Source organism: Lotus japonicus, chromosome 1, assembly GCF_012489685.1.
Source record: "Lotus japonicus ecotype B-129 chromosome 1, LjGifu_v1.2".
In the NCBI taxonomy this organism is placed as follows: Eukaryota; Viridiplantae; Streptophyta; class Magnoliopsida; order Fabales; family Fabaceae; genus Lotus; species Lotus japonicus.
The window spans coordinates 94,614,137-94,625,244 of NC_080041.1; the positions used below are offsets into that span (position 1 = coordinate 94,614,137).

At 38.2% G+C, this 11,108-nt stretch overlaps 1 protein-coding gene across 1 annotated transcript; it reads left to right on the forward strand.

Moving 5' to 3' along the window:
- Window positions 1–1,579: 1,579 nt before the first annotated feature.
- LOC130728000 (protein SIEL) lies at window positions 1,580–7,746 on the forward strand. Its single transcript, XM_057579318.1, has 8 exons — window positions 1,580–2,328; window positions 3,165–3,242; window positions 3,393–3,626; window positions 3,768–3,959; window positions 5,078–5,218; window positions 5,590–5,679; window positions 5,819–6,321; window positions 6,683–7,746. The coding sequence occupies exons 1-8, from the start codon at window positions 1,720–1,722 to the stop codon at window positions 7,605–7,607; spliced, it is 2,772 nt and encodes a 923-aa protein (XP_057435301.1). The 5' UTR covers window positions 1,580–1,719; the 3' UTR covers window positions 7,608–7,746.
- Window positions 7,747–11,108: the final 3,362 nt, after the last annotated feature.

Genomic DNA, 11,108 nt, shown 5'->3' on the forward strand with positions numbered 1-11,108 from the left:
ATCAAAAGTATAGAGTTGTCATCTCATAAAAAGCGATGAAGCATGTCTATATGTCAAAAGAAGAAATGTCTTATCTGGCACCTAGCTTCGACGGTCAAGAGACTCTCTAAGATCAAAACAAGCCTAAACATAATCTGTTGAAAATAAGCAACAAAGTACATATTACAGTTATAATGGACGAAGAAGACATGTTTAAAGCATTTTCCTACACTACTAAAGTCCTCATTAATCTCACACGAAACATAATATCTGCTATCGTATTACTTGTGGTCAGAACAACTATCTTCTACTCTCTAATGTATGCTGTAATTCTCTTAGTTAGCTTTTCTTGTTGTAACGGTCATATTCCTAAGACTAATTATAAATGACAAGAGAAAAAGAAAGAGAAGTAAGCATGATCGAAGTAAAAAATATATGGAAGCAGAGAGATCATGGAAGATAGATTGGCAATCGAAGTCATTGAGAGCAAGAGTGAAAGAAAGAAAATGAGAAAAATTTGAAGAGGAGAAAATGAGCTGAAGAGTCAAATATGGCAAAAGAAGAAAAGAAAAGAGCGAGCGAGTCAAAAGAATCGAAGATGAAAAGAGTCAAATACAGAGTGATGAAAAGAAGAAGAAGATGCAGAGAAAGAAACACAATGCACAAATTGAGGGGGAGTATAATCAATTCTTCATGGAGTGCATCACCTACATGAGTTCACATAGGCTGAAATAGTTCATCAACACTTAAGACATGTAGCAAGAGGAAGCAGGTCTCTGAACCAGAGGTTCTATTCATGAAAGCTTTATATCTTCAAGACCTCAAAATGAAGAGAATCAGACAAGATGAAGAGAAGTAAGGCAAAACTGAAATTGTCATAACATCTATGCCATTGCGAGAATGGAGAGAACAAGATTCAAATGAAAAGATACAAGTTCTAGGACTTAAAGAGGAAAATGGAGAGTGATATTGATCATGAGTCTACAACTTCTACCTTGCACATTGATCAAGTCATGGTGATTAAAGGATTGAGAGCACTTTTATGTTATCAGCTCTATCCTACACAACTTGAGATGAATCCTTCTTAGTTACATTTGTATGCATCGCATAAGTTAGTATGGATCACACATCAAATGTGAAATTGTAATCATTTGTTTTCGAAGAGGCATGAAAAAAAAATACTTGTAAATGCCTGAACAGGCATGCCCAAAGATCACTTGTTCGTGCCTGGAGAGGCATGAGAAAAGAATACTTGGTTGTGCTTGGAGGGGCATGGTAAAATAATACTTGGTTGTGCTCGAAGAGACATGATAAAAGAATACTTACTTGTGTCTGCAAAAGCAGTGTAAAAAAATACTTGCATGTGCGGATGTGCCTATAGTAAAAGAATACTTGTAAGGAGAAGTCATTTATACTTAATAGTGAAAATTGTGGTGGTTTCCAAAGACCGAACATAACACTCCAATTTTGGGTGAATCAAGATAAATAATGTGTGTGTATTATTCGTTATACTATACTTTAAGCAACTCAATTAGTAACTCATGGTTGGAGATGCTCGAACACGACTAGATTGGGAGTGCAGCTTTGTCTTTAAATTTTGGGATTCATGTTGGTTATGTAAAACAAGACAAAAAGCTAAGAGAGTAGTTCATTCAAATGTGAAAATTGCGAATAAGCATCTCCTCCCCCAACCGCCTCACCCATCTGCTCTCCGCCGCCGTCACCACCACCTTACCGGCGATGGACGACACTTCCGAACCCGAACCAGAAACCGCACCTAACCAAACCCAACAACAACAACCTCTCTCTCTCCACACCCTCTCTTCCATGAGGTCTCTCCTCATCAACCCTTCAACCCCAAAACGCACCGTTTCCTCCATCCTCGAAACCCTAACTCGCTCCCCTCAACTCACTCACCACTCCCTCAACCTCCTCTCCGAACTCGCCACCCTACACCCTTCATTCACCCTCGACACACTCCTCCCCTCCGCGGCTGAGTCCACCACTCGCCTCGCCGTTGAGGCCCTCGCCGCTTTGAAGCCGGGTTGCGAACTCGACGGCGAAACCTTTGTCTCGCTCTGTTTCGGGCCCTCCGTGCCGGCGCGGCTGTGGATGCTGAGGAATGCGGGTTTGGGGTATCGGGTTCGACCCGCATTGCTGTTTCCGGTGCTGTTGGGGTTCACGAGAGACCCTTTCCCTTATGTGAGGGAGGCTTCGTTGGAAGGGCTCGTTCGGTTGAGCGAGTGTGGAGAGTTCCAAGACCTTGGCTTGGTGAAAGGGTGTTATCAACGTGCCGTTCAGCTTCTCGGTGATGTGGAAGGTTGCGTTAGGATATCTGCGCTTCGTGTTGTAAGGATCAAAACTCTATTTCGCTTGGAATGAATCTTAGAAATTTTCATTTCACCTTAAATTTTCAAGTATTTACTAATAAGGTGTAACGCAACTGGTAGATAGTCTTAGGCATTATCCAAGGATTGATCATTGTCGGTGCGTATTGAGAAACATTTGTTGGTAGAAGCTTACTCACTTAATGCGATCTAGAGTCTCGGTGGATTAGTTTCATTTAAGAGGATTCAAATCTAATATGTTTTGGCTGAATGGGAAATAATAGGTATGACTCCATTAAAATTTAAAAATGCTCTAGACTCTAGTACCCAACCCAAGGACAGACACAAGATGAATTCAAAAAAACTAGTTTTAGGTTAGAACGCACACTTCATTCTCCCTAGTGTTGACTTGCATTCCAATCCTTTGTGTTTTCATTTAATTTTTTTTTTCTTCCCTAAATATTGATTTTGATTACAATGTATACTTAGCATCAATGTATCAAATTTGGACTCACAGCCACAGTTGCAACCTCAATATCAAGGTTCTAAAAGTCATATTTGCATGCGGTCTTTGGCAATATCAATGGCTGTGACATAACCTAGATGGCAATTTAAAACCTTGCTAAGCATTAGATTGGTTTGGTTGTGGTGAGATCATCAAAGTAGTATATCAATATCATTACTATGATGATTAGAATGAGAAAATCTGATGCTTTGGTGTTAGTTTCACTAGATGTTGTGTCTTGTTGAGTTCAGTTAGTGTTGAATGATTAATATTCTGTTTTTAAGCTAGTTTGTGTAAGCAGATTGGCGTGATGGTTGTGATTGTTTGAATGATTTAGCTGTGTGATTTTTCAGGTAGCTTCATGGGGTTTGATGTTAGCAGCTTTTAATGCAGACATGAAGGTGTATTGGTCCAATGAAGTATTTGCCAAGGTATATTCTTGTATTGTGGGTTGCACTTAGTTTCAAGGATTCTATGTCCTGAACTTTTTGGTGTTGAGTGTGTTTGAGGTTTCAGGCATTTCTGACAGTGCTGGCTGGTCCCCTCTACATCACATAACACATTCACTGCGTGTGTTGTAGCTTTGTTCTGCGGCAAGAGATATGAGCATGAAGGTCAGGGTTGAAGCCTTTAATGGCCTCAGAAAGATGGAAGTAGTATCTGAGGATATTCTTATGCAAAGTTTATCAAAGAAAGTTACAAAGGTTGGAAAGGGAAAGGAAACATTGGATGAGAGAAAATCTGAACAGTTTGTGATGCTGGCACCTAGTGTTGCTGGTGCACTAGTTCATGGACTTGAGGATGAGTTTTTTGAGGTAATTTATTTGAATATCTATGAGCCGTAATTTGCTCATTGTTTACAGAACCTCATCTAAAAGTTGACTGGAACTATCTGCTAGTGCTGCATGACTTATTCCTTATGTGATTACTTGACTGCATTTCTGCTTTACCTGAAGGTGCGGAAGGCTGCATGCCAGTCCCTACACAGACTGACGATCCTCTCTGCTAAGTTTGCTTGTGAAGCCCTGGACTTGTTAATGGATATGCTGAATGATGATTCAGTGGTGGTTCGGTTTCAAGCTTTAGAAACCATGCATCATATGGCAATTAATGGCTGTCTAAAGCTTCAGGAAAAGCACGTACACATGGTATATTTCTCATCCTTCAACCTTCATTAGTCGTTTTGCTCTTTATGATTTCCAGCCTACAATATCTCTTCTGTTTAAAAACTGCTAGATGCACCTCATTATTGTTGGACAAATTAGGGAACCTCCTTCCTGTTTATGTATGGAGATTTAATGATTATAATCTGTGTACTTCTGTTTCTTAATTATATAGTTTAGCTTGTTTTCTGCCGCAGGACAAATATTGGGGGGGGGGGATATCGTGTCTTTTTTAGAGGTTTTATTTTATGGTCAATGAGTGATGCACTTATGCTGGTGGTGTAGTTTTCCCGGATAGATGTTTGGGTATCACATTGATAATAAGAGGTACAGTATGTTGCATGTATGAACTATAGCATACAAATTCAAGAAGACTCAGTCTATTATGAAGTATGGACATATGATGGATTTAGTAATTGCAACAGTTATAGTTAGAGTTCAGTTACCCTGTTAGGGATTCAGTCAATGAAATTACTGAATACATTTCTCTTCTTTCAAACTCAGGTTCTCTTTTCTCTCTCTCTCTCTCTCTCACACACACAGACACACACACACACACACACACACACACACTCTAGATTATCAATAATAAATTTTCTACTAGATTTGTAGAATGAACTTGGTAACTAGGATCCAAAAAGTTGCTTTTGGAAAGTAAAATGACAGGTGAGGTGCGTGGAAGCCAAAATGGTATGATTTGAGAGATTGGTTAGATATTGGAGGTATATAAACAAAAAAAAAAGAGTGTTTTGTATCTTCAGGAAGATCAAATTAGATACGAAAAACAACCTCACTATAGTTGCAGACTTACTCTTTAACTAATAAACTTGTCTTGGATGTCCCATCAGGGTTTTAACTTAAAAAAAAAACTTCATAAATTATAAATAAACAACTTGGATGGGTTGTGGGGACTTTTGTGTGATGGGTTTATGTATATCGAATGCGCTTTCTGAGATGGATAATATCTTTTCAATATATATCTAAATTGCCAAACAGATGAATTTTCTCTGATCTTTGGCTAACTTCCACAATTAATTTACTTTTTTTTCTTACCTATGTGGCATTTCGCTACTGATATTCTGCCTGTGTCATTTATTTTGCAGTTTCTTGGTGCTTTAGTGGATTGCAGCTGGGAAGTAAGACATGCTGAGAGGAAAATTCTTAAAATAGTCAAGCTAAATGATCTAGCATTATTCAAATCATCTATTGACAGACTTCTGGAGAATTTACAGAGTTATTCACAGGTTTGATTTACACTGTTTTCCCATGTCTTCTATTTCTTCAAATGGCAATGTGAGATATCATGTTAATTTTATAAATTCTTATATTCACGTGGGTCTGCAACAATATGTGACCTTACTAGACAAAGTTGGTATTGCATTGCTTATGAAAGTCTTCATTCGCTTGTGTGGTCATTTTCATGTCGATGGCTTAACTATATTATCTTATAAGTTCATTCTTATTATTCTTTAAAAAATAGTTATTAGTCATTACCTATGAAACTCATGTTGGCTTCCAGAGTTCAAGTTGCTGAATAGTGAATATACACCCACTTTTTAGCATTTTTTAATTGTTATTTCTTCCCTATGTTTAACTTAAATTACTATGATTCCAGGATGAAGCTGATGTATTTTCAGCTTTCTCACATCTTGGTAGAAATCACAAGAAATTTGTTGGCTTGATTATGAGGGAAACTTTTGAAGAGGTACGTTTGTTCATATTATAATATAAACCACATAAACATAAAATATCTTAAACATTAGGGATGTTTTACATGTCAATAAAACAGATGTGCATATAGTCCTTAGAGGGGCCCTGATAAATTTTTGATGTTGCTCTTACAGGTAGAAGCAGCTTTTGAAGGAAATGAAGAATTTAATAGTGCAAGGATCGCTGCACTTTTAATTCTTTCTGTATCTGCTTCACTATTCAATGCAGATATAGGCAGTATACCACCATTGATGTTTTCTTATGCAGTTACACTGCTGGGTAGAATTTATTATGCTTTTAGTGATATCATGGATAGGGATGCCCTTTTGGCATACCTTTGTGAGAGAAGCAGATCTACGGCGTATTCTGCAGCAAATATTAACCTAGAGGAAGGGAAGCAACAGTTGCCTTTATCTGAAGGTGATGCTGCTAATTTATCAAGCAATGAGGTAATGGACTCCATAATGGTCTCGCATATCATGAGAGAGCAAAAAGAGGTAGCCAATTATCAAGTGGAACAAAATCAGTCATTACATAATGAAGTGACGAACTTCACTAATTACATCCTTGACAAGTTCCCTGGTTTATGGTCAATGATACAGACAGGTGGTACAAATGAAGTGCTAAGGTCCTTCAGGTAATCAATAAATTATAGCTTCAGTAACATTTGTGCCTTGGCATTTACTGCAATCTGCTTCGTCCGATATTTATATTTGGTCCATGTTGCATGTCAGTAATACCAGATGTAAATATTTTGCTTTAGAGTAACTCAATCTTGGCATATAGATGTATATTTGTGTGCTGAGTTTACATTACATACAATAATACGGGGATTCTGATTTGTTGGTGTCTCTATATTTGGTTTGACGGATTGTAATTTAGGATATCCTTCAAGCTTATAAATTTCACCATTTTTATTGTTTATTAAGTATGAAGCTCGTATTATTCGTTTGCTTTTTGTTTTTTAATCATTTTTCCTTTTGGGGTGGATGATGCAGGTGTTTGAAAGAGGACTTAGCACTTCTGAAATTTGATTCTTTGGGATCTGGTGATGCTTTGGCATTTACTGTCCTCTATCTCCGTAATATAACGCTACTTGTAGAAGTGTGGGAGCACTTGCACTTGGGGCCAGCAAATGGTTTGTCTTCATGTGGAACGGTACTGGAATCGAAACTTCAAAAGCTCGACAGAAGGGCAAAAGAGTTTCTGAGTAGGTTCGTAGGTTTTACGGCAGAAGAAGAATTGAATATCTTGGAGCTTATATTAGTTACTTATGCCCTCAGGCTATATAAAGTTGAAACCAGCTGTCTCAGTCTTACATTAGAGAGGTTGACTGCTATATATTTACGTTTTGTCTCTATCCTTAAAGAAAAATCGTCTTTGCCGTCAAATTTCGTAGCTGAACTTGGCAAGTTATTACATGAGTGCACCTCCACATATGAAGCTTCCTGCAGTCCACTTGAACTTGATAAATGTCTCAAGTTATTCTCCCTGAAGCAGTTTATGTTTCATGGAGGAATCAGACATGTAAAGGCAGAACTAAGCATTCCCAATAATGACTCTGAACATCATCTTACCTTTGTTTCAGGACTACCAGTTGGTATACAATGTGAGATAACTCTCCATAATGTTTTATGTGATAGTAGGTTGTGGCTGAGGATGAGTGTGGATGATGGTTCAACACAATATGTCTTTCTTGATTTGGACCGTTTTGAAGGCTCCAGAGAGGTAAGGAAGTTAGCTTTCGTTGTGCCGTTTTACAGAACACCAAAAGCTAATTCTCTTAAATTGAAGGTTTCTATTGGTTTGGAATGTATGTTTGAAAATGTTTGTCCAGTCCAGAGGTTTGGAGGTCCAAAACATGAACTAGTGCTTCTTTGTAAAGAAAAACAGGTTTATCTTTCAAAGGTTTATAATGATTAAATTATTTTTGTAAAGAAAAACAGGTTTATCTTTGTAAAGTAAGTCCTACTGTAAATTATGGCATTAGTTTCATACAACCCCAAATTTGGATAACTTGGGCTAACTTTTGATCGTACATGAAGGAGTTTTCGTTGACCAAGATAGAACTTTAGAAGTTGTTTGTTTTTTAAAGAAAAATTATACAGCTCTTCTTAACCTTCATCTATGTTGAATATCTGTTAAGATTTAGTTTATTATGAGTCTTATCTCATGGAGATATAGTTAAGATTTGTTTATCTATTTTAGATTAGTATCTATTTAAATAGAGATGATATCTATTTAAATAGAGATAGGTTTAGATAGATTTAGTTTGTTTTAATCTCTTTGTTAGTCTATATATATTGTAGTCTAGTCAAGTATTATGAATAAAATACACATAAATATTTTTCATCAAATTCAAGTTGGTATCAGAGCAAGTTTCGATCCTACCGCTGTGAGGGGGCTTCTCCCCCGTGAGCCCCCTCATGGTGACTTTCCAAATCTCTTGGATTTATTTTTCGTACTTTGCTTCCGCTTGTTAGTTCTAGCCGTTTTCTTACGGCCTCGTTTCTTTCTAATTATGGTCCCCTTTGTCTTGGAACCCTAGTAATGTTCAACCACTATCAAATCAACGTCCTTCCACGTGCTGCCTTCCCAGCCGTCGTTCGTGACGCTGCTTCCACAGAAAGGTTCGCCATGTTCTCTTGGTTCTTGCGTTCTTGTCAGCCACAGTCACGGTGATTTGGTCTGTTTCACCGCCGTTTTCGATTTTGCCTAGATTCAGAGTATTGTTAGATGTTTTTGGAGCCCCTTGCTCTTTATTGTGTGATTTCAGGTTATCTCTTTTGTTACTTCTTCAAATAAAATTGAAGAAAAAGTTGGAGAAGGAAAATATTCTAGTTATTCCCTTGATGAAGTTGCCGCAATGATATGCAGCACCATGTATGGAGTTAAGGTTACTAACGTTTTTTCAAGATCTAGAAGAATCAAATTTCCTCCGGCCCTACATGAGTAAAGCCATTGAAGATATATTTAAAGCATGTGTGGCTTTGGAATTGAAAGAAGCTGCGTCTCAGATTTCTGTTTCTGCACTCTGATTACTGCAATCAGAGATTATATGGATTTATGTTCTTGGAGCCTCTTGCTCTTGTACGTTTGTTCGTCTTGCTTGGTGGTATTTTTCTGCTCTTATTTGAGCCTCTGGTCGTTGTCCTTGTTTGTTGGGTTGGAATGTGTGATTTCAGATGCTGAATTTTCGGTGTGGAAACCACAAAAAGATCCTTACATCTGTGGTGATTTCTCAAAATCAGTTTTTCATAATTCATGTGAAGTATTCACACAGAGTAAGCAGTGAAGGGCGATTTCAAGTCTCTACAATTTCTGATTACCGCATTGCATTGTGTGCTCCGTTTGTGTGTGAATTTCTCTCTCCGGCAGCAGCGATTTCTCGAGTTAATTATATTTGTTACAAGCTATGCATATGATATATATGCTCTAGCTTGAGGGGAAGTGTTGTGTGAATTTCTCTCTCCGGCAGCAGCGGCTTCTCAAGTTAATACTATTTGTTACAAGCTATGCATATGATATATATGATCTAGCTTGAGGGGAAGTGTTAGATATTGTTAAATATCTTAGAGACTACAGTCAGCCACCGCCGCCGGATTCCAAGCCACGCGCCTCCCATCTCTCTGCGTGTGAAGTCCACGCGCCGCTATCTCCGCTGCTTTGTTTTCGCTGGTCCTCTTTGTGTATCAGCCAGGTTGCGCCGCTCTCTCCGCTGCTTTGTTCTCGCTGGTGCCGCTATCTCCGCTGCTTTGTTTTCGCTGGTCCTCTTTGTGTATCAGCCAGGTTTGGTTTTAAGGATCCTCTGTTTTGACGTGTGTTGTGCCATCTCTCATTGTTGGCCAAGTTTGGTTTGGTTTAGAGTTTTAACTCTGTTTTGACGCTCAGGTTCCACATTGGTTTTTGAGACTTGAGTTGTTGTTTGCGTCTCATTGCTCGAGATGCTCTTATTATATTGATCTTGGCTGACTTTATGCAATTTGGTTTTGAAGGTGGCAGTGTCACCTTCGTTTGTTTTGTCTCGATTGTTTGGTTTTCTGGTTTTAGGGCTTCAGCTGCGAGTTGCGCTGACCCACTCTCTAGTTGAGAGTTATTGGTTTTGGTTTTAGGGCTTCAGCTGCGAGTTGCGCTGGCCCACTCTCTAATGTTTGAGAGTTGTCTGTGTCAAAGTTGACACCATTGTTTGTCTTAGAAGCCATCAATCGATCGACCTCAAGTATGTTTTATTTCTGTGTGGTTGTTGTTGGTGAGTTGTTGCTTCAGCCTTGTTTTGTTTCGGGCGTATTGTTGCTGGTTTTTCGCCCTTGTTTGCTGGCTCAGCTACCCTACGACACTCCAGAAGAATTGGTTTTTGTCTTGCATCAATTTCAGCCAGATCAAGTATGAGAAGTTGTCTTTTGCCTGCCCATGGATTTAGCAGAAGTTCGAAAGGTTATTCAATTTCAAGTATAAGAAGTTGTCTTTTGCCGCCATGGATTTACTAGAAGTTTGAAAGGTTATTCAATTCAGAGATTCGCCAAGACTGTCATTATTAAGGGATATCTATTAAGATAATTTTCTTCTTGGGTTAGATTTTGTTACAAGCTTAAAGCTAAGTAAGTTTTAGCTTGAGGGGGAGTGTTGAATATCTGTTAAGATTTAGTTTATTATGAGTCTTATCTCATGGAGATATAGTTAAGATTTGTTTATCTATTTTAGATTAGTATCTATTTAAATAGAGATGATATCTATTTAAATAGAGATAGGTTTAGATAGATTTAGTTTGTTTTAATCTCTTTGCTAGTCTATATATATTGTAGTCTAGTCAAGTATTATGAATAAAATACACATAAATATTTTTCATCAAATTCAAGTTGTTAGAGTCCCACATTGGCTAGAGATGTGGCCAAGCAATTGCTTATATATGGTTGTGCAAACCTTAACTCTTGAGCTAGCTTTTGGGTTAAGTTAGGCCTTCTTCATGGTATCAGAGCCAATGGTTGTTTGACCATGGGCCTAGGCCCCTATCCTAGATCCATTTGTTGTGGAGACCTTTCATATTTGGGCCACCCGTTTCATTCCACGCTCCAGATGTTCTACACTGGGCGTGAGGGGGTGTGTTAGAGTCCCACATTGGCTAGAGATGTGGCCAAGCAATTGCTTATATATGGTTGTGCAAACCTTAACTCTTGAGCTAGCTTTTGGGTTAAGTTAGGCCTTCTTCAATCTAGTTTATAACAAACTCAAACCTCATTTGTATTCAATATATGAAATATATGCATAACAGTTCTCTGGGATTATGAGCTCTCGGCTAACTTTTGCAAGAAATTTCGTGAGGGATGGATTCTCGTTTAGGCTGCAACAAGGAAATACAAGTCTTTGGTACTCTAATTGGTATTTGGTATGGACTTGGACCTTTATGTTCTTTGGTTAATTATGTTC

Excerpts from the sequence above, each read along its gene's own strand:
- LOC130728000 (XM_057579318.1), top strand. The coding sequence starts at position 1,720 with ATGGACGACACTTCCGAACCCGAACCAGAAACCGCACCTAACCAAACC. Across the intron at positions 3,243-3,392 it reads CCAATGAAGTATTTGCCAAG|CTTTGTTCTGCGGCAAGAGA; the intron begins GTATATTCTTGT and ends CGTGTGTTGTAG. Across the intron at positions 3,627-3,767 it reads TTGAGGATGAGTTTTTTGAG|GTGCGGAAGGCTGCATGCCA; the intron begins GTAATTTATTTG and ends CTTTACCTGAAG.